Source organism: Podarcis muralis, chromosome 4 (genome assembly GCF_964188315.1).
Source record: "Podarcis muralis chromosome 4, rPodMur119.hap1.1, whole genome shotgun sequence".
In the NCBI taxonomy this organism is placed as follows: Eukaryota; Metazoa; Chordata; class Lepidosauria; order Squamata; family Lacertidae; genus Podarcis; species Podarcis muralis.
Window position 1 is genome coordinate 6,177,418 of NC_135658.1, and position 26,841 is coordinate 6,204,258.

The following is a 26,841-nucleotide window of genomic DNA, read 5'->3' on the forward strand; positions in this document are numbered from 1 at the left end:
GGGTCCCTTTGGTCAGGGGTCCCTTTACCTTTAAGGCAGCGTTGGCCAAACTTGGGTCTCCAGCTGTTTTTGGACTACAACTCCCATCATCCCTAGCTAACAGGACCAGTGGTCAGGGATGATGGGAATTGTAGTCCCAAAACAGCTAGAGATCAGAGTTTGGCCAACACTGCCCTAAGGTAAGGGCCTTCCTGTCCCCATTGGTGCAAAGGGCTTTTGAGAGGGGAGCAGACAAGATCGACCACCTGTGGGCTGGGGTTCAAAGGTGTGCTTGTACCTGAGTAGTCCCTGTCCTCCACATTCTCCTTGTCCTTCTCCCGTTCCACAGGGAAGAGCAGCGTGCAGACGAGGCCTTGGTTCGGCTGCAGGTAGAGGGTGATGAGGTCGCTCAGGGTCTTGAACCGCCTCACCTGGACCCCTTGAGATGTCTGCAGGGAAAGGAGGGAGCAGGACCCGTCAGGGCAAAGACATTCTGGTCGGCTCACCTCAAAAAGGATGTTGGGAAAGGGTTCAGAAAACGGCAGCTGAAAGGAGGATCGAGGGTGGGTGTGGAGCGATTCCCCCTTGAGGAAAGTTCGCAGCGTTTAGGATTTTTAGGTTTGGAGAAAATGCAAGAAAGAGGCAGCATGATAGAGGCTTGGCACAGAGGAAGCGGATAGAGAAACCTTGTTCTCCCTCTCTCATGGCACTAGAAGTCAGGGATGGAGTTAGACTGCGGAACTCCCTGCCACAGGCAGTGATGGCCATCAACATGGATGGCTTTAAAGTAGCAACAGACAAATTCATGGAGGGGGAGAGGGCTGTCGATGGCAACTATGCTCTGCCTCCCCAGTTGAATTGGTTGTTAAAACGCTCTCTAATAATTTTAACTCTGGGAAGAGACTGTCTCCTATCAACTATCAGCACCCCTAACAAACAACATTCTTTTGGGGGATGCCATTCAGGGGTCAGCAAACTTTTTCAGCAGGGGGCCGGTCCACTGCCCCTCAGACCTTGTGGGGGGGCGGACTATACAGTCATAACTCGGGGTACAGATGCTTCAGGTTGTGTTTTTCGGGTTGCGGACCACCGAACCCCGGAAGTACCAGAACGGGTTACTTCCAGGTTTCGATGGTCGCACATGTACAGAAGCGCTAAATTGTGCTTTGAGCATGTGCAGAAGCACCGAATCGCAACCCACGCGTGCACAGACGTGGGTTGCGAACGCTGCGGGTTGCAAACGTGAATCCCACACGGATCACGTTTGCAACCAGATCGTCCGCTGTATTTGGGGAAAAAATATGAACGAATTCCTATGCCCCACAAATAACCCAGAGATGCATTTTGAATAAAAGGACACATTCTACTCATGTAAAAACACGCTGATTCCCGGACCGTCCGTGGGCCAGATATAGAAGGCGATTGGGCCGGATCCAGCCCCCCGGGCCTTAGTTTGCTACCCATTATAGGGGTCAATGTTAACCAGGTGAGATGGAGCATCCTTGAGCTTCTGCATTTTAAGCAGAGATTGCCACCCCACCTGGCTGCGGTTGGCAAGGAACAAATTATACAACCTCCCCTGTCCTGAAATAAGGAGATGGAATTGTAAAAGGAGAAAAAAATGTCATGGCATTGAGGAATTTGTCAGTGCTAACAAAATATATTCATTAAAGCGGTAAACGTACTTTATAAGTGAATCTTAAGACTTGTAGAAAGCTGTTGTTTTTACTACTGCTAGCCATTGACACAGAGGGGGAGAAATCCAACTGCAAGAAGCAGGAAGCTCAAATCAGCCATTAACACATTGAGTCTCCCTTGGAAGTTTTTCATCTTCTTTCAAAACTGAGTTTTAGATGTTTTCACTCAATGACTTTGTAAGTAATACTGCAAGTTACCTTGCAGAACCATATCGGGTGATGGAATTATACAGTGGTACGTTGGTTCTCAAATGCTTTGGTTCTCAAACTCCGAAAACCCAGAAGTGAGAGTTCCGAGTTTCGAACATTTTTTGGAAGCCAAATGTCCAATGCAGCTATCAGCTATTGTTTCCGGGGCCCCTGCACCAATCAGAAGCTGCGCCTTGGTTTTTGAACATTTTGGAAGTCAAACAGACTTACGGAACGGATTAAGTTTGGCACTTTTGTTTTTGCTATTTATTTTGTGGTTTTTTGGTGGCTTCTTCGGTTACAGTGGTACCTCGGGTTACAGACACTTCAGGTTACAGATGCTTCAGGTTACAGACTCTGCTAACCCGGAAATAGTACCTTGGGTTAAGAACTTTGCTTCAGGATGAGAACAGAAATCGTGCAGCAGCGGCGGCGCAGCAGCAGGAGGCCCCATTAGCTAAAGTGGTACCTCAGGTTAAGAACAGTTTCAGGTTAAGAACGGACCTCTGGAACAAATTAAGTTCTTAACCTGAGGTACCACTGTAATTTGTTTTTGCGACCGTGTGGAGCCCAGTTTAACTACTGATTGATTCTGTGACTTAGGAAATGGATAAAAGCCGCCCATGCAAACAATGACTATCATCAGTGCAGGTAATAAATTTAAAAAATAAATAAATTATCATCTACAATACTGTACTATTTATTTTATAGTAGAGAACATTGATTATTGCTTTCATTTTACAGATCAGTAATCTCATTAGATAGTAAAATTCATGTTAAATGGCTGTTTTAGGGGTTGTTTTTAAAGTCTGGAATGGTTTAATCCATTTTGCGTTACTTTCTATGGGAAAGCGCGCCTTGGTTTTGGAACGCTTTGGTTTTGGAACAGACTTCCGGAACGGATCAAGCTTGAGAACCAAGGTACCACTGTAATGCAAAATTCGTCCATCATAATCCACCAGTCGTTTTGAACGCAGGGCAGACAGAGAAGTATCCTCAATGAGGAAGTTTGGGCATGGACCTCCAAGTACCAGAGCCATTGCTCTGTCCCTTAATTCTACCCTTTCACTGCTAGCAGATCTCCTTGAACCTCGTACAGAAAACACAACGCTCTTCCCCACCCTGGATGTTTGGCACGACGCCTCCCACCAGGTCCCTTTGTCCCCGAGGCCGTGCTCTCAGCCAAACAGCTTCCCACGGCACAAAGGTCACAGGCAGACTTCCTCGAGCGCCGCTGCCAGCCCACAAGCGTCACCGCTGGGGGGAGATCAGGGAGGACACAAGCTACCGTTCAGGAACCCGGAAGTGACAGAGGTCAGTTGCCGCAAGACCAGTCTGTGCCTTGTGACTGCAGACGGGCTCCTAGCTCCATCACAAAACACCTCTGGCAGGTCTCCCAAGGCGGGAGAAGACCTGAACCCAGTGCAACCTGTGCCTATGAAGACAGGATTGAACTGGGACAGCTTCACAGCAGTTTCAGCCCCCAAATCCTGAACCCCACTAAAGGGAAAACACTTGCTAAGACTTGTTTTTACTCACCCTACAATCATGGGAGGAGCTCAGTGGTGGGGGGCATGCAAGAGAGACGCGCCTTGCTCTAATCCTGCGCATCTCTAGATGGGGGGGTCTGCATTTGGGAAGGGGAGGTCTAAACCTCCTACTGCCTAATAATAATAATAATAATAATAATAATAATAATAATAATAATAATAATAATATTTCTACCCCGCTCATCTGGCTGGGTTTCCCCAGCCACTCCGGGCGGCTTCCAACAAAAGATTAAAAACACATTAAAACATGAGCAACCCCTCTTCGTGACACACACCCCTCCCAAAAAAAAATCACCTCTAGATAAATGGATTTTGTTGTTGTTTAGTCGTTTAGTCATGTCCGACTCCATGGACCAGAGCACGCCAGGCACCTCTGTCCTCCACTACCTCCCGCAGTTTGGTCAAACTCATGCTGGTAACCTTGAAAACACTATCCAACCATCTTGTCCTCTGTCGCCCCCTTCTCCTTGTGCCCTCCATCTTTCCCAACATCAGGGTCTTTTCCAGGGAGTCTTCTCTTCTCATGAGGTGGCCAAAGTATTGGAGGCTCAGCTTCACAATCTGTCCTTCCAGTGAGCACTCAGGGCTGATTCCCTTCAGAATGGATGCGTTTGATCTTCTTGCAGTCCATGGGACTCTCAAGAGTCTCCTCCAGCAATAAATTAATTTATTCCCTTGCAAATTTAAGACCCTAACAATCCTTCTCCCCCCCCCCCAAATCCTCTTAAGGTTGTTTTGAAAAGCTTTCTCCCACAACCAGGCTCTGAAACCAAATGGTGGTGAGGGTCACTTGCTGAGGGGGGGGGCAAGGAAGAAGGGGTGAGCACCCTCCCCACTCAATACCCTCAGCAGTTTTCTCATTACCTTGGCAGACAGGGCCCAGCCCCCCCCCCCCCCCCCGTTTGCAGAGGTTTATGGACTCGGCTCTGAGAATCTGCACTTCCCGTTTTGTTTTTTTAATACAGAAAGCGAATTCTGAGCCCTTCGGAGCTTGCAAACGGAAGCAGTGAGGCCAAGCAGTGCCCGGATAACTCCAAAAGCCAAGTGTAAAGAGCAGAGGGGGGTGGAATCAGTGCCTCTTTGAAGAAGATTTTCCTTCCCACAAGCCAAGGACCAGAGGCTGCTGCTTACTCAAGCCACAGAGCTGGCTTTTCTGTGCAACGAACTGAGATTATTTCAGCGTTGCAGGGATGGGCGCCACATAGAATCACAGAGCTGGGGGGGGGGGACCCCAAGAGTCATCTAGTCCAACCCCCTGCCGATGCATGTGTGCTTCTCCACACACACACACACACCCCACACACACACCGAAGGCGATACAGACACACAAAGCCTTACAAAACTGATTTCCAACCATTTAAAAGCCTCGCCAACCTCTGGAGCACAAAACAGGAAATGCCTGCTGAGAATTCCCTGTTTGGCCAGGGCGAAGGCGCTCCGATCAGTTGGCGGCTGGGGGCCATCCCAGGCGAGGGAAGAAGCCTTCCTTCCCCCCACCAGCACCCAATGCAACCCCCCCCTTTCCCCCAGCCGTGGCGCAGGCAGAGAGGGCAGGCTCCTGGGCTCGCTTAGGATTCAGCATCAGAGCTCTTGCTGCAACACAAGCTGGGCAGCAAGCGGGGGGGGGGTTGGGCCTGGGGAATGTCCTCCTTTCAGCAGCCCCCCCCCTCCAGGGCTCACTTTTTCCTGCCGGCTTGGACGGCACAATGAGGTTACTGTTGTGCTATAAATGAACCGTCGCCTGCGCCAGGCAGACTTCCTGCCAAGATCAGCAGTGTGTGGGCATCTGCAGGGCTCCTGCCAACCCCTGCTCTGCCCTGGAGACAGCGCTGGGCTAAAGGATCACCCGTTCCGCGGTCAGCAGGGAGAAGCGTCGCTCACGTCCCGGGGGACCTCCCGGCCTGCGCTCACAGGCGCACAGCGCGCAGCCCACCCCCCAACCTTCTGCCTTCGCCAGCCAAGGGCATAAACCCCTGGGCCACCTTCTTTTCCACTCCGCACGTCGCCGAACGTTGCCCTGAATGTTAAACGGTTATAGAGCTCAGCCGGCAGAGCATGAGGCTCTTTAGTTTCAGGGTTGTGGGTTCGAAACCAACACTGGGCACAAAGATCCCTGCACTGCAGGGGTTGGGCTACGTGACCCTCGGGGGGGAAAGGTCCCCTTCCAATTCTACAGCTTCTATGATTCTATAACAGGGAGTCCCATTGAATTGCATTGTTTAGGAACAGCAGCCTTATGCCATTTTGGACTTCATAGAATCACAGAAGCGCAGATTTGGAAGGGACACATACACACACATACCCTGCTCCAAGATCATCTAGTCCAGGCACAGGCAAATTCAGCACCTCCAGATGTTTTGAGACTACAATTCCCATCATTCCTGACCACTGGTCCTGTTAGCTAGGGATGATGGGAGTTGTAGTCCCAAAACATCTGGAGGGCCCAGTTTGCCTATGCCTGATCTACTCCAACCCCCTGCAATGCAGGAATTTCAGCCAAAGCATCCATGGCAGATGAGTTTCAGACTACAACCCCCATAATTCCTGGGTACCACTTGCCATGTGACACTGGGAAGCTGATGGGAGCAGGCCCTGCTGGTTGAGGCGGATGGGAAGGGTAGTTCGAAACATCTTGGGAGTGCACCTCTCAGGCTGGTGTACCGTGAGGAGTCATTCATCTTTCAGAACTGATTTCGAGATTCTCCCCTGCTACTGGAACTGCTTATGCCCTCCCCCCGAACCATTTCCTTCAAAGGTGTGCACAGAATTCCATCCAGGAACAAACAACAGCGTTTTGGGTAGATATAGCCACAGATCTTCGTGCGCAACCGTCACCGGAAGCAACAGAATCTACACAAACTCTGCAAAAGGAGGCGGCGAGAGGTACGGCGCTCACCTGCACGGCCAGGAAATCCTCTTCGTCCGGCAAGATCCGGTAGGTGTGGACATGTTTCTGGAATCTATGGCAACAACAAAAGGATTGGGGGGGGGGGGGAGAGAAAGAGAGGTTTAAAACAGGGGGGTGACTATTGAGGTGAAGCTATAGAAAAACTCAACTCTCTAAAATGGGAAGCTTTGGGGCTTTGTTCTCCCTTACATGAACCCACCACACACCCTGATCTGGACAACCCTGATCTCTGGGCATTTGCGATGGGTCGCGTTTAAATCAGGGGCAAATTAAAAGCACCAACCCAGGAAGAAAAAAACACATGCTCAGAGGCACTGCCTAGATCTTACAAACTGACAAATGTTCCTCTCCCACCAGGCCTTGGGCAGATTAATATTCTACAGCCTTTTAAATGGGTCTGTGGGAAGGGGGCGGTTGCTGTTTCTTTGGACTTTGTTTTAATTATTGACTTGAGTTTTTATCTTGTACTTTATTCTGCGAACCACCCTGAGATTTATTTATTTTTTAAGTAGTGTACATTATTATTATTATTATTATTTATTAAATTGCTTTCTGCGAGGCATCTCAAAGCGATTTACAGTGCAAAAACATGTAAGAAGCAATTGCACAAATGAAAACAATTTAAAAAACTGCAGGTCAAAGACTCTTGCCACATGTGCGCCTGGGTTTAGTCTTTGCTGCTTGACATAAAAGCAGCACGTTGGGGAAGAAAGCAATACGCCTTTGCCAACCCGGCCACCCCCTCCCACGTTTTGGACTACAACTCCCATCAGCCCCAGCATCCTGTGGTTGTTCTGGTTGGGGCTGATGGGAGCTGGAGTCCAGCACTGCCAAATGGCCAAAAGGCTGCCCACACCCCAACTGCAGGGCTCTATATATGTATTTTATAAACTACCCACTGAAAGAGCACAGTCTCCAGAGACCAGTTAAAAAGGGGAGGGGGAGATGAACTTCCCTGTGTCGCAACTCAGGAGCCACAACCGAAAAGACCCTGCCTCTCGCTCCCGATGTGCTATACCCTGGCTGCTGGAGGGAGGAGGAGAAAGCAAGGCAGATTAAGAACATAATAAGACTACTGCTACATTAGGCCAATGACACCCCAAGTCCAGCAACCTGTTCTCACAGGGGCCAACTAGATGCCCATTATGGGAAACACAAAAGCAGGATTCGAACACAACACCAATTCTCCCCCTCCTGTGGTTTCCAGGAGCTGGGATTCAGAAGCATCGCTGCATCCAGCCATGAAGGAATAACACAGCCGTCCTAGTTGAATCCATCCCTCTTTGAAAGCCATCGCTGTCTCCTGGGGCGGGGAGTTCCAAAGATTAACTACATGCAAGGCAGCTTCACCCTGGGCAGCTGCTGTTGCGAGACTCTCTAGCCCTTTGGAGCACCATGCGTGAATTATGCAAAACAGAATATGCAAAACACATCGCTCGGGGACCGACAAGTCCTTGCAAATGAGAGGCAAACAACAAGGGCTGTGCATAGCTAAACATTAAAATTATCGGGGGCTGGGCTGCAGACAGGGCTGGCCTCTGATGCAGACACCGCAAAGGGGGAAATTCACCCCTGTCACAGAGCTGAACGGAAACAAAAGGCCGCTTTTAGAATCATGGAATTGTAGAGTTGGAAGTTCTGATGGTTCCTACCATCAGAAAGTTACTCCTAATGTTTACGATTACCAGTTGCTGGAAACTGCAGGAGAGTTCTCTCGCACCCGGCTCCCTCTTGCAGGCACCAGCTTGGCAAATAATAATTTCACTATTTATACCACCCCCCACCCATCTGACTGGATTCTCCCAGCCACTCGGGGCGGCAAAAGTTTCCTGGCAGGAACGGGGTCACTAGTTGCATCAGGAAACGGAGCGAAAAAACAAATAAACTGAGACGATTATCTTCTTTAACGAGCCAAATTACAGATCGCAGGTATAATGAATTTTCCGTGTCACACAAGGCACTTCCGCCGTTGATTGCTCGAAGCCAAATGAAAACCACGATGTTTCAAGGCAAGGGGAGACAAGGTGAACATTCACAGCTCTGATCTCTGCAAAAGTTCAGAGAAAGAGAGACGGGGAGCCGGTTCCCGAACGCTGAAAATTACGCCCCTTCTCCTTTCTCCTCTCCTGACCAGAGAAAAGCCAGCCTGCCCCCACTTAACGCACAGGTGAATGTATTATTCAGAAGGCAAAGGAGATGAATAATTGGCACCAGCTTGCAGCCTCGGGAGGAGAAACGCAGAGGGAGGGCTGGGACGTTGAGAGAGCAATGAGGCACAAGGGCGTTGGCGGCTGTGCAGTGTACACAAAACCCTCGTGGCAAAGGGAAGGATGTGTCCCTGTGCCGCATCCACCCTGCGGCCCAATTTTCTTCTCCAAAACAGCTTTAGAGAGAGGGAAGCCTCCTAGCTCAGCAGCAAATCAGCTGCTCTGCATGCGGAAGCTGCAAGGTGCAGCCTCCAGCCTCCCCCATTCGGAAAGAAAAAGGGATTTCAAGCAGCAAGGCTGGGACTAAGACCTCTGGCCCTCACAGAATCATTGAACTGTAGGGACACCAAAGGTTATCTTGCCCACCTCCTGCAAACTGAGCCAGGGGACCCAGCAGCAAGTCCGTCTCTTCAACAGAGGCCCAGCCTTATGGCTAAGCAACACCCCATTCTACGTTAGCACTTTCGCCTCCTTAAGTTTCCACAAACGATATGATACGATACAATACTCTTTATTGTCATCGTCCCATACAGAACAACGAAATTGAAAATCTACATCAGACATTCAAAAACCAACAAGCCTGCTACCCAGCTATCCCAACCTGTTTAGCCCCCTAAAAGCTCTGATACCCCATAATTAAATACAATATAGGGATAGATACATCGGGATGAATATGCTTCAGATTGAGCGTTTTACGCTCTGTGGTGACCCGGAAGTAACAGAACGCGTTACTTCCGGGTTTCGCTGCTCACGCATGCGCAGACGCTCAAAATGATGTCACACGCATGCACAGAAGCGGCGAATCGCGACCCGCGCACACGGGTTGCATTCTACTCAGGACGCGAACGAGGCTCCAGAATGGATGCCGTTCGCATCCAGAGGTACCACTGTACTCCCATACAGACTCCTTATTTAAAACCAAAAGCACATTTAGGTTGAAACTGTTTCTCAGGCGGCTAGTCCTAGTCTTTATAACCCTGTCCCTTCTTCCAGAAGGCAGAAGCTGAAAGAGATCATTTCCGGGGTGCGCACTATCCTGTGCTATCTCTGCAGCTTCCTTATGGCACCTGGAAGCATAGATTTGACCCAAGGTGGTTATTGTCAAACGGGCCTCACGACAAGAGATGCTTGTGCGGATGATCTCAGTGATCAAGCTGGGATGTCAGGGTTCAGGAGATCTCCGAGGTACCCCTGGACGTAAGTTATTCAGGGCTTTGTAAATTAACACAAGGACCTTGAACCTGGATTGGCAATAAGTGGGCCACCAGTGTGGCTGTTTCAACAATGGGGCCACATGTTCTCAACTAGAAGCTCCCGTCAGCAATCTGGCAGCAGCATTCTGCACCAGGGGAGCTTCCGAACAGCCCCCAAGGGCAGCCCCACAAAGAGCGCCTTACAGTAGTCCAGCCTTGAGGTAGCCAGTGTGTGGTCAGGGTCTCCCAGGAACGGCTGCAGTTGGCAAAGCAGACCGAGCTGGTAAAAGCACCCCCCTCTGGCCTGCTGCAGAGCACCACACGACTCTTTTCAGAGAAAAGAGCCGCTGTCGTCCCCACCTGACCCCAGGAAATGCAGAGCTGCTGCTTTTGCAGTCGGCCCGCCCCCCCGATCCCCCCCCCTACAATTCGGAAGCAGAAGGAGAAGTGTCTTCTGAGAAAAGGACACCCACTCGAGGCAGGAAGCGGAGATGGTGACTGAGCAGCAAGCTCTGAGTCAGCACCCCAGCAAAAGCAGCAGCTCAAATTTGGCTCCTGCGAAACATCTCCGAGTTAAAACATCCAACCCAAAATTCCTCCCATCTCCGAGCTGCCGATTCCTCCTTCCTCCCCCCGCCACCCCTCGTCACCAGGGAAGCCTGCCAAAAAACGCCTGGGTCTCGCTGACCCTTCAGGGGACAAAAGCCCCGTAACCATCTTCTTTGCAAAGGCTCTTCAACGCGCCTCTCGAATTCTTATTAGGAGCCTTCAGAGTTTAGGCAGGCGGCAAAAGAGGCTCTTTTTGCGGCCTCCATTTTGCAACGCCACTTTTGTTCCGGCTGGTTATTGGCGGCCTTCGGAGCAAAGCTGCCGGCGAGTGGCTGGGGCCGCAATCTAGCGGGAATCTGCCCCGCAGAAAGGAAAGAGCAGGAACCGAAAGAGCAGCCGGTTGCTGGATCAGGCCAAAGGGTTCAAGTCCAGCTTCCTGTTCTTTCTCACAGTGGCCGACCAGTTGACCACTGTGGGGAACCAGCAAGCAGTTATTCAGAAACACAGCACAGGCCTTTTTTGCATGCGAGAACTTCCGGTTTTGCCAAAGCGCTTTGCACTCTAGATCTGCCGTTCCCAAAGGGGTGGGCAGAATTAGCTGGAGGGTGCTAAGAGGTAAGGGGGGACAGCCCCCTTCTTCCTCCACCCCTCTAAATGAACGGTTGCCATTCTGCCTGCAGAGGCGGGGAGTCTAACACAGAATTGCCACCATCGCTGGTGGAGACAGGTGTCTCTCAAGCATCTCCAACCTTCTATCTTTGACTGGCAGTGCCAAGGTGATGACATTCTGCACATCTGCACATACCTGAAGGAGCGTCTCCACCCCCATCATTCTGCACGGACACTGAGGTCCAGCTCCGAGGGCCTTCTGGCGGTTCCCTCACTGCAAGAAGCCAAGTTACAGGGAACCAGGCAGAGGGCCTTCTTGGTAGTGGCGCCCGCCCTGTGGAACGCCCTCCCACCAGATGTCAAAGAGAAAAACAACTATCAGACTTTTAGAAGACATCTGAAGGCAGCCCTGTTTAGGGAAGCTTTTAAAAGCTTCCCTAAACAGGTAAGACTGACTTCCATAAACATGGTTTTAAAAGTGAGTCCGTAAGTGACTGTGGAGGCCAATTCTGGATCCACATGTCCTTCCACAGTGGGGACATTGTTTTCTGGATGTAAGCTGATGACCGTGAGGGTTTGCCAAGCGTGCCTTCCTCTCAGCACGTTTCTCCCTTGCGTCCTGAGTTCAAGTGTCTTCAAAGCCCATGACACCTTTGGGAAAGGCTGTTCTCCAACTGGAGCACTCGCAGGCCAGTGTTTCCCAGTTGTTGGTGCTTATACTACATTTTTTAAGATTTGCCTTGAGAGAGTCTTTAAACCTCTTTTGTTGACCACCAGCATCACGCTTTCCATTTCTAAGTTCAGGATAGAGTAGTTGCTTTGGAAGACGATCATCAGGCATCTGCACAACATGACCAGTCCAACGAAGCTGATGTTGAAGAATCATTGCTTTGACACTGGTGATCTTTGCTTCTTCCAGTACCCTGGCATTAGTTTGCCCGTCTTCCCAAGTGATGTGTAAAGTTTTTCGGAGACACCACTGATGGAATCTTTCGAGGAGCTGGAGATGGCGTTTATAAGTGGTCCATGTTTCACAAGCATACAGTAAGGTTGGTAGTACAATAGTACTACAATAGTAAAGAAGCATTTTCGTTTCCCTGCAGAGTCAAACACTCTGCACTTCAATCGGGAGAAAGCCACACTCGCAGAGCTCAGGCGATGCTGGATTTCGGCATCAACGTTTTGGGCCCACAACTCCTATCAGCTAGCACAGCCATGGTTCTGAGGCTCATAGGAGCACGACTGCCATGGCAAGGGCTGATGGGAGTTGTAGTCCAACAACACCCAGAGAGCCCTAGGTTGGGGGAAAGGCTGCTCTGACCTCGTCCCACCTGCATTTTTCCGGCTCCAGGCCTCAAATGTTGGCACGGCTGCTCTGCCACCAACTGTGACACCCCTGGCAGCCTTACGGACGTGTGTCTCCAGCCCGGCAAGGCCTCGTTTGCGGGGGGCAGGGGCCGCCGGCCAGGAACAGTCCTCCACAGCATATGCATTCCACAGGCTCCGGTTTCTCTGAGCCTTTGGGCTGAGCGCCGGACGCCGCCAGCGCCGGACGCCAACGCTTTGAGGTTCGGGTTACGGCTGGTCCAGTGACTAATCCTGAGCAGACAAAGAAGCCCCGTTCCAGAAGTCAGCCCAGCAGAGCAGCTGCGGAGAGGGACAAAGGACCCCTGTGCACCGAAGGCTGTTTCCCAAGAATGACCCAGGCCATCATCATCAAGAGAGCCTGCCGGATGGCTGGACTGTTTACTCTAACACACAGCCCAATCTCTTTGGAGTTCACATGTAGGGCTGGGAGACTCGGGGCAGGATTACCAGCTGCGCCACGCAGGCTGGGGCTATTTTGGACCCTGCCTCGCAGCCTCCTGCGCATTTGCAGAGCACACCTCTCGCAAGGAGCTGCTGCGCCAAGAGCTTCCCTGTTTCCACTGTGAGGAAAGAGGAGGCACGATAAGAAGTTTATGGAATTATGCATGGCACAGAGATAGCAGGCAGAGACCTCTCTCGTAACACCTTAAATCTAAGGAAGCCGGATGCCGGAAGAGTCAGGACAGAGAAAAGGAAGCCCTTCTGCACATGGCGCCTAGCTTAAACTGCGGAACTCCCTGCCACAGGACGCAGGGATGGCCACCCCAACTGGATAGCTTGAAAAGAGGATTAGAGCAATTCGTGGAGGAAGAGAGGGCTGCTGGCTGCTGTGCTCTGCCTCCATGGCTGAATCCCAGTTGCTGGAAACTGCAGAAAAGGAGAGTTGCTCTTGTGCTCGGATCCGGCCAGCTGGTTTCGCACAGGCATCTTGTTAGCCACTGTGAGAAGAGGACGCTGGACCAGATGGGCCCCTATTGGCCTGATCCAGCAGGCTCTTCCCGTGTTCTTATAATCTCAGGAGTGATCTGCATGCTTAGTTTCCCAAACTTGAGTCTCCAGCTGTTGTTGTTTTTTTGGACTACAACTCCCATCATCCATACTAGCAGGACCAGTGGTCATGGGTGATGGGAACTGTAGTCCCAAAACAACTGCAGACCCAAGTCTGGGAAGCCCTACTTCGAGTGGCCTTGCTCAGCAGTGCCTACACTGACCGGCAGCTGTCCCCCAGGGGTCTCTGGCAGGGGGCATCTCTCAGCCCCTCCTGCAGAAGCCACTGGGGATTAATCATAACCATTGATATAACGATATCATATCCTTTTGATCTTGTACAAAGGTTGTTGTATTTAGACTGGAGTGTGGATTTAGACTGGAGAATTAGCTGTGGGGTCTCACAAGTGGGTAATCTTCATAAAAGGGGAGGGAAGAGAAGGGAAATGAAAGATCAGGCTGGATTCAAATTAAAGGCCAGGCGGAATAGCTTTGTCTTACAGGCCCGGTGAAAGAAGGTTAAATCCTGGTCTCCTGGGACAGAGCATTCCACCAGGTCGGAGCCATCACTGAGAAGGCCCTGGCCCTGGTGGAGGATAGTCTGACTTCCTTAGGGCCCGGGACCTCTAAACTATGATTATTCATGCACCTTAAGGTCCTCTGCGGGGCAGACCAGGAGAGGCGGTCCTGTAAATACGAGGGCCCTAAGCCACAAAGGGTTTTAAAGGTCAAAACCAGCACCTTAAATCTGACCCTGTACTCCACCGGGAGCCAGTGCAGCTGGAAAAGCACTGGGTGAATATGCTCCCATGGCAGAGACCCCGTGAGGAGCCTCGCTGCAGCATTCTGCACCCGCTGGAGTTTCTGGGACAGCTTCAAGGGCAGCCCTGCGATGAGCGAATTAAAGGAGTCAAGCCTGGAGGTGACCGTCGCATGGATCACTGTGGCCAGGTCGGGGCGGGAAAGGTAAGGGACCTACTGATTAATGCGGCAAAGATGGGGAAATGTTGTCTTAGCTGTTGCTGTAACCTCTTTATATAGATATAAAGACTGCCAGCCAGAAGTGTGTGGCTGGGGCAGCCTGCCACACTCTGCTAGGCGGGCAGGAGATGCGCTTGCGTGGCTCCCTCCTTCCTTCATCCCTCTGCCCACATGACTGGATCTGGTTCCCCCACGGAAGGCCTTCACTCTGCATGTGGTGCATTCTCTTGGTCCCAGCATCACCCTTCCCAGAAATCAAGGCAGGGCTCGTCTCGAAGGGGAAGCCACAGCATGTCTTCAACGCCACACACCTACGACCCTGGTTCCCACACGCAGCGCAAGGAAAAGCCAGGTGGGCATAGCTCCTCATGCATGATGGAAGAAGAGGCCCAATGCTGGGCAGAGAGGGGGCCATCGAGGGCTTCTAGCCGGGATGCCAATGTTCTTCCCTGGAGGAGAAGACGCTTCTGAATGCCAGTTACGATACGATGATCTTTATTGTCATCGTCCCAGACAGAACAACGAAACTGAAAAATCTACACAAGACATTCAAAACCAACAAGCCTGCTATCCCAGCTATCCCAACCTGGTTAGCCCCCTAAAAACTCTGATACCCCATAATTAAATACAATATACTCCCATAGAGACTATCTTAAAGGTAAAGGTAAAGGGACTCCTGACCATTAGATCCAGTCGCAGACGACTCTGGGGTTGCGGCGCTCATCTCACTTTAGTGGCCGAGGGAGCCGGCATACAGCTTCCGGGTCATGTGGCCAGCAGGACTAAGCCGCTTCTGGCGAACCAGAGCAGCGCACGGAAACGCCGTTTACCTTCCCGCCGGAGCGGTACCTATCTATCTACTTGCACTTTGACGTGCTTTTGAACTGCTGGGTTGGCAGGAGCAGGGACCGAGCAACGGGAGCTCACCCTGTCGCGGGGATTCGAGCCTCCGACCTTCCGATCGGCAAGTCCTAGGCTCAGTGGTTTAACCCACAGCGCCACCCACGTCCCTAGAGACTCCTTACACTGCGTTTAAAACCAAAATCACATTTGGATAGAAACTGTTTCTCAGTGGCTAGTCCTAGTCTTTATAACCCTGTACCTTCTTCCAGAAGGCAGAAGCTGAAAGAGATCATTTCCGGGGTGTGCACTATCCTGCGCTATCTCTGCAGCTTTCTTATGGCACCTGGAAGCATAGATTTGATCCAAGGTGGGAAGAGTGCACCCAATTATTCTCTCCACAGTACAATGGTAAAATGCCATCAACAGGTCCTTTGAGAGATTATTTTTCCATAGGATTCTCAGTTCCTGGAAACCACAGGAGGGGAGAGTGATGCTCTTGTGCCAGAATCCTGCCTGTGGGTTTCACTTGGAGGTACCTGGGCAGGGATGGCCACCAACTTGGACGGCTTTTAAAAAGGATGAGGAAAATCTATGGAGGAGGAGAGGGCTATCGAAGGCTCCTAGCCACGTTCTGCCTTCATGGTCGGAGGCCGCGATGCTTCTGAGTTGCAGCTGGTGGAAACCAAGGGTGATCTCGCACTCGGGTCCTGCTGGCATTCTTCCTACAGCCGTCTGATTGGCCACTTGAAGAACAGGATGCTGGACTAGATGGTCCACTGGCCTGATCCTGCAGGCTCTTTGTAGGTTCTTGTTATCTAACCTGAACTCAGGACCTCGTGGTGAAAAGCAGTGAAGGAATCTTACGAGCAAACAAATCATTTAACAAATACAGTCATACCTCATGTTACGTTTGCTTCATGTTACGTCTTTTCAGGTTGCTTCCTGCGGTGACCCAGAAGTATCAGAAAGGGTTACTTCTAGGTTTCACCACTCACGCATGTGCAGAAGCGCTAAATCACGCTTCGCACATGCGCACAAGCACCAAATTGCACTCCACACCTGCGCAGATATGGCTTTTCAGGTTGCGAACGGGCCTCCAGAATGCATCCCGTTCACAACCGGAGGTACCGCTGTAAAATGGTCTCAAGCAAGTCATTTTCTTCCAGCCTCAGTTTCTCATCTGTAAAATGGGCATCTTTGCCATCTACCTCAAAATGTTTTTTACCAGCAAATGGCAAAGCATTTCATTATTATTTTTTCCTTTTGCAAAAGGGGGATTCCTGTTAGGAATTCCTACCGGCCCTAACTCAGCAGTAGAATAGCAGCAACTGTAGTCAAAAGGTTTAAACGAGAGGATGCAACATTCAACCACAGACACTCAGGTGTGAAGTCAGCTTTCTGCTTCCGTTCCCTGCCATGCACGAAAAGTGAAAGCGCAACGGCATCCGTCCCTTTCCAACGGCAGCAGGATGGAGGGAACCAGCCTTATGAACCGAAACAGGGTCCTCCTCAAGTTCTAAAATCGGAGGTTCTGGGAATCCCAAGCTCCTCACAGTCACCCAGGCACCCCTGGGCAGCAGCTGGAGGTGTGAAGCTGCTGTGGTTCCAGAATTGCAAAGGGGTTGGACTAGATGACCGCCAGGGATCCCTTCCAACTCTACGGAGCAGCTGTTTCAGCCAGAAGGTCCCAGGCCCCATCTCTGGCACCTGCCTGAACCCTGGTCAGCTGCTGCCAGCCAGTGCTGATGACACTGAGCGAGATGGACCTCTTCTGAATACTGAAACTGATTATAGTGGGGGGGTTTTGTGTTGTTGTTTTTTTGTACTAAATGGTGCATTTGTGGATTGCTATTACTCTAGATCCAAAAACTGTTTACATTAATGTATGAGTTTGTATTAATGTTTATATATATAACATGGATTAAGTTTGTTTTACTTTTGCTGTGCTACAGGGGTTACTTAAAGAAAGATATTCTGTATCTGTGGATTGCCAACACCTGTAACTCAATCAATATTGCACTTGTCTATATAACCCTACTTTGTAACAGTTGCTGCTTACCGCAGCTACTACTGTGCCATAAGATCCATTGTCCTGTAATATCACATGTGGTATGTACAGGTATTTATGGTTTTATATTATTTTTGCTGTAAAATGTGTGAGATCACGATATCGTATTTATTTGTATTAATTAGAGCTTTAGCTACTGATGAAACCCAGGACGGCGAAACAAGGCGAATATTCTGGAAATCCTTGTCTTTAGACTCTGCGAAAGGATTCTGTGGAACTGTAACAACCTTTCATGTGTATTGTTCAGACCTTATGAACAGACAGGTGGAATAGACACCATTACACGGATGGACCTTATGCAACAACTGACTAGAGAATGATCTGATCCACTGCATCTTCTGCTTTGTTCGTTTGTGAGTTACTTTATGAGTTACTTCTGTTGAAATTTATGATTTGATACAATGAATTTGTTGTTGTTTAGTCGTTTAGTCGTGTCCGACTCTTCGTGGACCAGAGCACGCCAGGCACTCCTGTTTTCCACTGCCTCCCGCAGTTTGGTCAAACTCATGTTCGTAGCTTCAAGAACACTGTCCAAGCATCTCGTCCTCTGTCGTCCCCTTCTCCTTGGGCCCTCCATCTTTCCCAACATCAGGGTATTTTCCAGGGAGTCCTCTATTCTCATGAGGTGGCGAAAGAACTGGAGCCTCAGCTTCAGGATCTGTCCTTCCAGTGAGCACTCAGGGCTAATTTCCTTCAGAATGGAGAGGTTTGATCTTCTTGCAGTCCATGGGACTCTCAAGAGTCTCCTCCAGCACCAGAATTCAAAAGCATTCTTCGGCGATCAGCCTTCTTTATGGTCCAGCTCTCACTTCCATACATCACTACTGGGAAAACCAGAGCTTTAACAATGAATAGTATACCTTATTTATCTAAGAACACAGCCGGTATGTTTACTGATGCTACAGGAGGCAGTTTCTTGTGCCAGCCCTGTGAATGATAAGGCATTTGCCGAGAGCCTCTCTGGAAAGAAACCCACACCTCGGCCTCTGCACCAAAGAGTTAAAGCCCCGAAGCGCCTCTGCAGACACAGCAATGAAGTTCATCTTTCTTCCTCCTGGCGAGAGCTATTTATAGTGCATAGTGGTGGTTTGTTTTCCCATCTGCGCTGGAGGAACACAGATATATACACATATTCTCCCTCTCTGCCCCCTCTCTCTCTGCAGCGTCAGCCGCGCAGCCTGTGACTCAGTGAAAAGCACACAGGCTCCCAAGCCAGGATGCCGGCAGAGGAGGAGGAGGCGGGGGCGGGGAGGCTATCTTTAGCCAGCAGCGGGGGAAACCCAGCTTAGGCGGCAGCCTCTGCAGAGAACAGGGAGTTTCTGTCTCCGCAGACGGGTGGCGGGTCAGTTCTGGCTACAAAGGCACCAAAGCGGAGAGACACAGATTGTGGAAGGAGGCTGGGGGTCAGAGGGAGGGGCTGGGGGTGCCCACACATAGAATCAGAGAATGGTGGCATTGGAAGGGACCCCCCCCCAAGAGTCATCTAGTCCAACCCCTGCTCTGCAGGAATCACAGCCACAGCATCGCTGGCAGGTGGCCGTCCAACATCTGCTGCAAAACCTCCAACGAAGGAAAGAGTCCATCAGCTTTCACCGTTCCTAAGGTTTAGTCAGAACCTCCCAGCTTGCCATTTGAACCCCCTCGCTTTGGGTCCTGCCCTCTAGAGCAGAAAAACAAGCTGGTTGGGCTGCCCTTCCATGGCGCAGCCCTGAAGATATCTAAACTCTCAGTCTCCTCTTTTCCAGGCTGAACACACCCAGCGCCTTCAACCGTTCCTCATCAGGCTTGGCTTCCAGGCCCCTGATCATCTTGGTTGCCCTCTTCTGCACACCTTCCAGCTTGTCAACATCCTTCTTAAATTCTGGTGCTCGGAATTGGACACAGGACTCCGGGTGAGGTCTGACCAAGGCAGAATACTGCAGGAATATGACTTCCCTTGATCTAGACACTAGACTTCTGTGGATTCAGCCTAGAATCACATTAGCTTTTTTTGCTGCTGCATCACACTGTCCAGGCCGCTCCTCCTCTAAGGCATGTACCCTTACAGCAGCCTTCCCCAATCTGGTGCCCTCCGGTTATTGCTTTGGGGGGGGGGTTACATCAGGAACCATAGCCTGAAGATCTGGAGGGCACCAAATTGGGGACACTTGTCCCACTGCCACTAAGCAAAAGCACATATAAGGAAAACAGAGACTGCATGTTCTTCGCCTGTTTGTCCCTACCTCCATTTCTCTTGTGTTCAGTTTTAAATTGTATGCAGCTAGGGGCAGGGACCTGCCTTTTGGTACTCTGTAAAGCACCGGGCACAATGATTGTGCAATATAAATGAGCCCGTGACACTCACATCCAACAGGCCTAGACCCCCAATTCCCTCCCCAGAGCTACAATTCCCAGGGTGGCTTAACAATCAATCCCTCTTCACCAATACAGTGGTACCTCGGGTTACAGATGCTTCAGGTTACAGACTCCGCTAACCCAGAAATAGTACTACGGGTTAAGAACTTTGCTTCAGGATGAGAACAGAAATCATGCTCCAGCGATGCGGCGGCAGCGGGAGGCCCCATTAGCTAAAGTGGTGCTTCAGGTTAAGAACAGTTTCAGGTTAAGAACGGACCTCCAGAACGAATTAAGTTCTTAACCCGAGGTACCACTGAACTCTGGGAACTGTAGCTCTGGGAGGGCACCTCCTAACAACTCCCATCGCCCTTAACAAACTGCAGCAATCTCAGCCCATTCCATGTCTCATGCAATGGCCCAAAGGTAACCAACCTATTTCGCAAATCCTTTGCTTACCTGTGGAACTCACTGCCTCAAGACATGGTACTCCAATCTTCATAGTATGCACTACACATCCATGCCCTAGAAGGACTAAGTTTCTGGGATTTGATTCCCTATCCCTGGATATGATGGCAAGGAAACAATCAGATCCCCAAAGAAACACCCTTCCGCCTTCGCCAAGATGTGTGTTTTCCCAAGAACACAGGGTGGGGGGGTGTATTCTCTGCAGCCCCCTAGCTGGGAGCCACCAGCTGTCCAAACAGACCTGCAGCATCCTGAACTTGCAGCCGTTCCTAAAATAACTGCTGCCGCTATTCTAGAGAGTCAAAAAGCTCTTTGCGGAGAAAGTGTTCTGGAACAGGACTTGGGTTGGTGCCTCCGAAGGGGCTTTTAAGCGCTAATTTGGTGCTGGAACTAAAAACACGAGACCACCCTCCTAGGAGGGAGGCTACAACTGTGGCGATGGTATCTGCCTGGGAGCAGACTGGATTCACAGCACACAAAGGCACAGCCCCTGTTGTTGTTGTTGTTGTTTAGTCGTTTAGTCGTGTCCGACTCTTCGTGACCCCCTGGACCAGAGCACGCCAGGCACTCCTGTCTTCCACTGCCTCCCGCAGTTTGGTCAAACTCATGCTGGTAGCTTCAAGAACACTGTCCAACCATCTCATCCTCTGTCGTCCCCTTCTCCTTGTGCCCTCCATCTTTCCCAACAGCAGGGTCTTCTCCAGGGAGTCTTCTCTTCTCATGAGGTGGCCAAAGTCTTGGAGCCTCAGCTTCAGGATCTGTCCTTCCAGTGAGCACTCAGGGCTGATTTCCTTCAGAATGGAGAGGTTTGATCTTCTTGCAGTCCATGGGACTCTCAAGAGTCTCCTCCAGCACCAGAATTCAAAAGCATGCAGCTTAATGAAAGAGGGAATCTCTCAATTGCATTTCCTTATTTCCACATTCGTCATCACCCATGCAGATTGCAAAAGCTGGGCCCCTAAGCATGCATTAAAGCATGAACGCAAGGGAACACATTCAAGGTAAAGAGAACCACTCCCTCATTCTCTAGTGACAGGCCAATGTCTGAAAGGATCAAAGATCTTCATCCGTACCAGAAGGTGGGAACGGGGAAAACTTCTTGTTTTGTTTATACATGGTTGAAAACTTATATATACAGTGGTGCCTTGGTTCTCAAATGCCTTGGTACTCAAACGCCAAAAAATCAGAAGTAAGTTTGTTTCTGTTTTCAGATGTTTTTCGGAAGCCGAACATTCGGTGCGGCTGTCAGCTATTGTTTCCGGGGTGCCTGCACCAATCAGAAGCTGTGCCTTGGTTTTTGAACATTTAAGAAGTCAAATGGACTTCTGGAAAAGATTAAGTTTGGCGCTTTTGTTTTTGCTATTTATTTTGCGTTTTTGTTTTTGAGGCTTTTTCGGGTAATTTGTTTCTGTGACTGTGTGGAACCCAGTGACTATCATCAGTGCAGGGAAGGAAAAAAATTAATTTTAATCTTTATCATCTACAATACTGTCTTATTTATTTTATAGTACAGTACATTGATTACTGCTTTCATTTTATGGATCAATGCTCTCGTTAAATAGCAAAATACATGTTAAATCGCTGTTTTAGGAGTTGTTTTTAAAAGTCTGGGATGGATTAATCCATTTTGCGTTACTTTTTATGGGAAAGTGCGCCTTGATTTTGGAACACTTTGGTTTTGGAACGGACTTTCGGAAGGGGTTAAGCTTGAGAACCAAGGTCCCACTGTACAGTCATACCTCGGGTTAAATATGATTCAGGTTGAGCACTTTCGGGTTGCGCTCCACAGCAACCCAGAAGTAACAGAACACGTAACTTCCGGGTTTTGCTGCTCGCGCAGTCAAAATGACATCACACGCATGCACGGAAACGGCAAATCACGACCCGCGCACGCGCAGACACGGGTTGCGTTCGCTTCAGGATGCGAACAGGGATCCAGAACGGATCCCGTTCTTATCCAGAGGTACCACTGTATATATAAACAAACACATGCGCGCGCACACAAAACTAGCAAGCGCTGAGCTTTCTGCATCATTGCTTTAAGGAGCACATAATTTTCTCAAGCCAGCAGCAACCTGAGCGGATAACTGCGCTCTAAGCTGGTATAGCTGCCTCCCTCCCTCCCTCCCTCTGGTGCTGTCATAAAGCCCAAACAGCTGCCAAGGAGAAGGCTGTGGTTCGGGTGGGGGAGGAGCAGATGAAATTCCTGCAAGGGGAAAAAAGGGAAAAAGACTTAGACTGTTCCTCCTTGCTGGGCAAAACCTCCTGGGCATTGCGGAGCAGCCTTCAGAAGCAGGCACATTCCGCACCACTTGGGTGCAGTTAGCAAAACAAGAGGAAAATTGGTTTTCCAGCCACAGACACTGGGATGTCCCTGCAAAAAAAAAAAAAACACGCCCAAAGGCCAGCGAGAAGGAGGAGGAGGAGGAAGAAGAGGAGGGAGACCAGTGCCAAGAAAGGAGAGCATGTGCTTCTCTCCTTGCAAGGAAGCAAGACAGAGGCACCTCTTGTTGGGACTTCTGAACTTAAAAAAGGGTTTTGTTTAAACCACAGGAAAGTGCCCAAATGTTCAGGCTGTGGCTCAACAGGCTAACCCGGGGGTGGGCAGACCTAGTTCAGAGGCCTAACTTGCTCCCCCCTTGCAGCACCCTCAGGATTGGTAGGGAGGGGGCTGTGTAAGGGCAAGGCTGCAGCTTTGCGGCAGAGCATTCGCTTGGCCTGCAGAAGGCGACAGGTTCAGTTCCCAGGCGGGGCTGAGAAAAGACCCTCCTGCCTGGAGAGAAGCTGCCAGTCAGTGTAAGCAATGCTGGGCTCGGTGGACTACAGGTCTGACTTGAGCTAAGGCAGTTTCCTATGTGCCAGGGTGGAAGGGGTGAGGGGTGGATGCTGTGGGAAACCCGCAGGCAGGATCCGAGCCTGTGTTAGAAACTCAGATATACAAACCAGGGTTACAGATATACAAACCAGGGTTACAGTCGCCAAAAGGCAATGCCTAGTGGCCATTTGGGGGCCAGACGGCTCAGAAGTCATATTTTTCAATACGCCTTTTTGGTTCCTGAAGCTCATTCTGATTGCGCGGATAAAATGTCACAGATAGAATTCTACAAGACGTGTTGTTAATGTGTGAAAACAGTCCCGATCCGAGGATCCCTCCAGATGGTGGAGACGTCAGGCGCCATCCTGGTGCCCAGGCACCTTCACTCGGTCGCAAGAGGCTGAAAGCCAGGTGCAAAATGCGCCTGGTGAATTTCAAACGCTGTTCCGAGCACAAGAGCAACACTCTCCCCACCTGTGGTTTCCAGCAACTGGTATTCAGAAGTGTAGCTGCTTCTGACTGCGGAGGCAAAGCAGCGCCATCCTGGCTGGAAGCCATCGATAGCCTCCTCCATTAATTTTTCCAATCCTCCAATCCTCTTTTAAAGCCATCCCTGCCTCTTGTGGCAGGGAGTTCCACAGTCTGACCGTGCAGTGCATGAAAAACTTTCTTTCCTCTATCCTGAATCTTCCAGCATTCAGCTTGTCCGCGGTTCTGGTGTTGGGAAAGAAGGAGAAAAACTTTTCTCTGCTCACTTTCTGCATGCCATGCCAGGCATAATCTTTCAAACTTCCATCACGCCCCTTCTTAGCTGGTCTTTCCTCTAAACAAAAGAGACCCAAGCATCCTGCATCTGAAGGAACATGCAGAACAACCCCAGGACCTTTATTACAGCCAACCAAACAGCCGCAGAAACGTCAGAAAAATGTCAGCGGCTCAGAACAGCAGCTCACAAAGGAAGCCTCAGCGGCAAGACACTTCGTGCCCTTTCACATTCTATATGAGCCATTTCTTTGTTCTCGAAGGCAAGAGTGGAAAAAGAGTGAACCTCAGAAATCAGATGTATTTGGTGAACGCACAGAGGCAATGCGTTTCGTGGTGCTTGCTCCCCGTGAAATCTGCACGGCCTCATTGTTACCGCTGTCCGTTTGAAACAACTGCAAAAGCATCCCCACCCGCTCTGAACCAGACGCTCTCACTTCGCCCAGAGTAGCTGGGATGCCTTGTGGTTTCAGTGAGGTTTGCAACAGGAGAACTTTATAGTTGGAGGGGCCCCAAGAGCTCTTTAGCCTGGGGGCCTTTCAGGCTCAGAACTGGTAAACATATCTTTAAAAGCACAATTTTCTCAAAGGCAACTGAAAATCCGTCACATGCAAAACAGCTGTATCTATATATAAATTCCCCACTGAAACTAACCAACATTTATCTGTTACCACTAAATAGGTGCCTTAAATAAAAACTGTCTTATGTCGGTTTGGTTGCAAGGAGATGTCCTGGACTGGACTTTGGCAGAACTTCCAGAGCTGGGAGAATCACAAACCACAGAGGGACATTATCTTCAGAAGACACACACAAAAATAATGCCTTTTCAGAAAGAGGGTTCAATGGCTCATGAAATCACACCCTCTGACTTGGGACCCCGGCCTCTAAACCCTAGAAGGTTTATTCAGTAATGCATTAATTTGTTTTTTAAAAAGGTAAAGGACCCCTGGACGGTTCAGTCAAAGGCGACTATGGGATTGCAGCGCCCATCTCGCTTTCAGGCCGAGGGAGCCGGCGTTTGTCCACAGACAGTTTTCAGGGTCATTTGGCAGCAGGACTAAACCGCTTCTGGTGCACAGAGGACTGTGACAAGTGCCAGAGCGCATGGAAACACTGTTTACTTTCCCACTGGAGTACAGTACCTATTTATCTACTTGCACTGGTGTGCTTTCAAACTGCTAGGTTGGCAGGAGCAGGGACCGAGCAACGGGAGCTCACCCCATCACAGGGATTCGAACCGCTGACCTTCCAATCAGCAAGCCCAAGAGGCTTGTGGTTTAGACCACTGTGCCACCATCATCCTTGCATTAATTTATAGCTTTTTAAAAAAAAACCTCTCTGCACATGCGCAGAGGTGCATATTCTGTTGCAACTTCACCTTGACCAAAAGCAACGTCCCTGAAATAAGTTTTGGGGCACAATTACACACTGGCGAACACCCCTTCCCTGGGACACAACGAACAAAATAACAGGCTTGGAACAGGGGATTTATTTTTAAAGAGTCCAAGTGTGATCATGGGTGGCAACCAATGTAGATGTCCAGCTGCGGCTGCCCAAAGGGAGCCTCAAATTACCAGCTTCTCTTAATCACAGCTCCAGATCTCCCTCCCTCTTAATCCCAGGAAATGAAATGTTCGCAAGGAAACTGGGGTGAGGGGGAAGGGAGAAAAACCTTTCCTTCCCCTGTGAGATTCAGCCAGAACCTTGGAGGAAATTCCCCTGCCCAAAATGGAGCCAGAGTTGGATCTCAGGAACACGAAATCTCCTCCTGTTTTAATCCCATTCAAAAATGTTTCTTGCCTTGGCGGAAAGCATGGAAAGTGTGGGCAGAGGGCTGGCCGAAGGAAGTGAGCCACAAATTGATTCATCTGCAATGGATCTTGCAAAGTAGGAGCAAAGAGCAATGGATATGTACATGATTCCCTTTCCCTCGTGGCTAAGCACCCCCACCAAAATAATAGTAACGTAAGTTGTTATTATTAATAATAATATAGCTGTTCATGGAGTCTCATTTAAATAAACCTTCCTCATGAAGAATGGGTCTATTGGTGGTCTTCAACCACAACATGTAGACAGAACCTCCATTTACAGGAGCAGAGTACCTTGGGAAAACAGTCTGCTTTGCTTTTGGACTTTCTGGAGAAATCTGCTTGGACAACATTAGAAACAAGGGGTTGCAGCCAGCTACTCAGAGTAGTCCCACTGTCATTAATGCACCTAAGTTAACCATGTCCTTTAACTTTGACAGGGATACTCGGAGTAGGCCTTGCAGGTGGCTAAGAACCAGGAAGGGGTCTTAGTTCACCAACAATTTACCGTATTTTTCGCCCTATAGGACGCACTTTTTCCCCTCCAAAAATGAAGGGGAAATCTGGGTGCGTCCTATGGGGCGAATGCAGGCTTTTGCTGAAGCTTGGAGAGCGAGAGGGGTCTGTGCGCACCGACCCCTCTCGCTCTCCAGGCTTCAGGAAGACATCCGCAGCCTAGGCAGCCTATTTCCCGGAGCGCCGGGCACGCTGAAAGCAGGGCGCCCGGCGCTTCGGGAACACATCCGCAGCCTAGGCAGCCCTGCGGGAGTTCCCCGCAGGGCTCCCCACGCTGCGGATAGCAGCCTGCCACCCAGCGCGAGAGGCGCCCTGAAGCAGAGCGCCCCTTGCGCCGGGCAGACATCCGCAGCATGGGGAGCCCTGCAGGAGTTCCCCGCAGGGCTCCCCACGCTGCGGATAGCAGCCTGCCGCCTGGCGCGAGGGGCGCCCTGAAGCAGAGCGCCCCTCGCTCCGGGCAGACATCGGCCAGCCCCACAAGCTCGGGGGACAGCAGGGAGGCGCAGCGCCACCATCCCGCTGTTCCTCGACCTGGTTTGGTTTCCCCGACCTGGTTTTGGGGGGGAAATAAAGGGGGGGAATTTCCTTTATTTCCCCCCCAAAAAACTAGGTGCGTCCTATGGGACGGAGCATCCTATGGGACGAAAAATACTGTAGTGGCGGGGGGGATGCACGCCTTTCCTAGGAAAGCTTAAGGCATGTATATTAAAAAATGAAAACACGCTGTGTGTGTATTAAGAACAAAAAAACCCCACAAATCACCAGTCTGCTATAACCAGCAGGCTCTTGAGGGGAGGCTGAAAAAGGAAAAATCCAGCGGGAATGAAGGCTTTTGCCTCTGTGGGAAGAACAGGCCACAATTTGCTATTTAAAACAAAACCAAAGAACGGGGAGTCCTTCTAAGATTACTAATAGCCATAAGACAATATGCACAACAGTTTTGCCCTCTGTGTTCAGAGGATACAATGCACAGAGCAGGAAGGATGCCTCAAATGTGATCTAGTGCAAAC

The 26,841-nt window shown here is 50.2% G+C and overlaps 1 protein-coding gene across 2 annotated transcripts in view; it reads right to left on the reverse strand.

Annotated features, from left to right (window-relative positions):
• Positions 1–26,841, reverse strand: part of INPPL1 (inositol polyphosphate phosphatase like 1) — a 74,663-nt gene that overhangs the window by 39,530 nt on the left and 8,292 nt on the right. For both annotated transcript variants that reach the window (XM_028725775.2, XM_028725774.2), the window contains exons 2-3: positions 6,312–6,375; positions 278–428 (exon numbers count right to left, since the gene is read on the reverse strand). In XM_028725775.2, the coding sequence (XP_028581608.2) occupies positions 278–428; positions 6,312–6,375 (215 nt within the window). The remainder of the gene's footprint in view (positions 1–277; positions 429–6,311; positions 6,376–26,841) is intronic.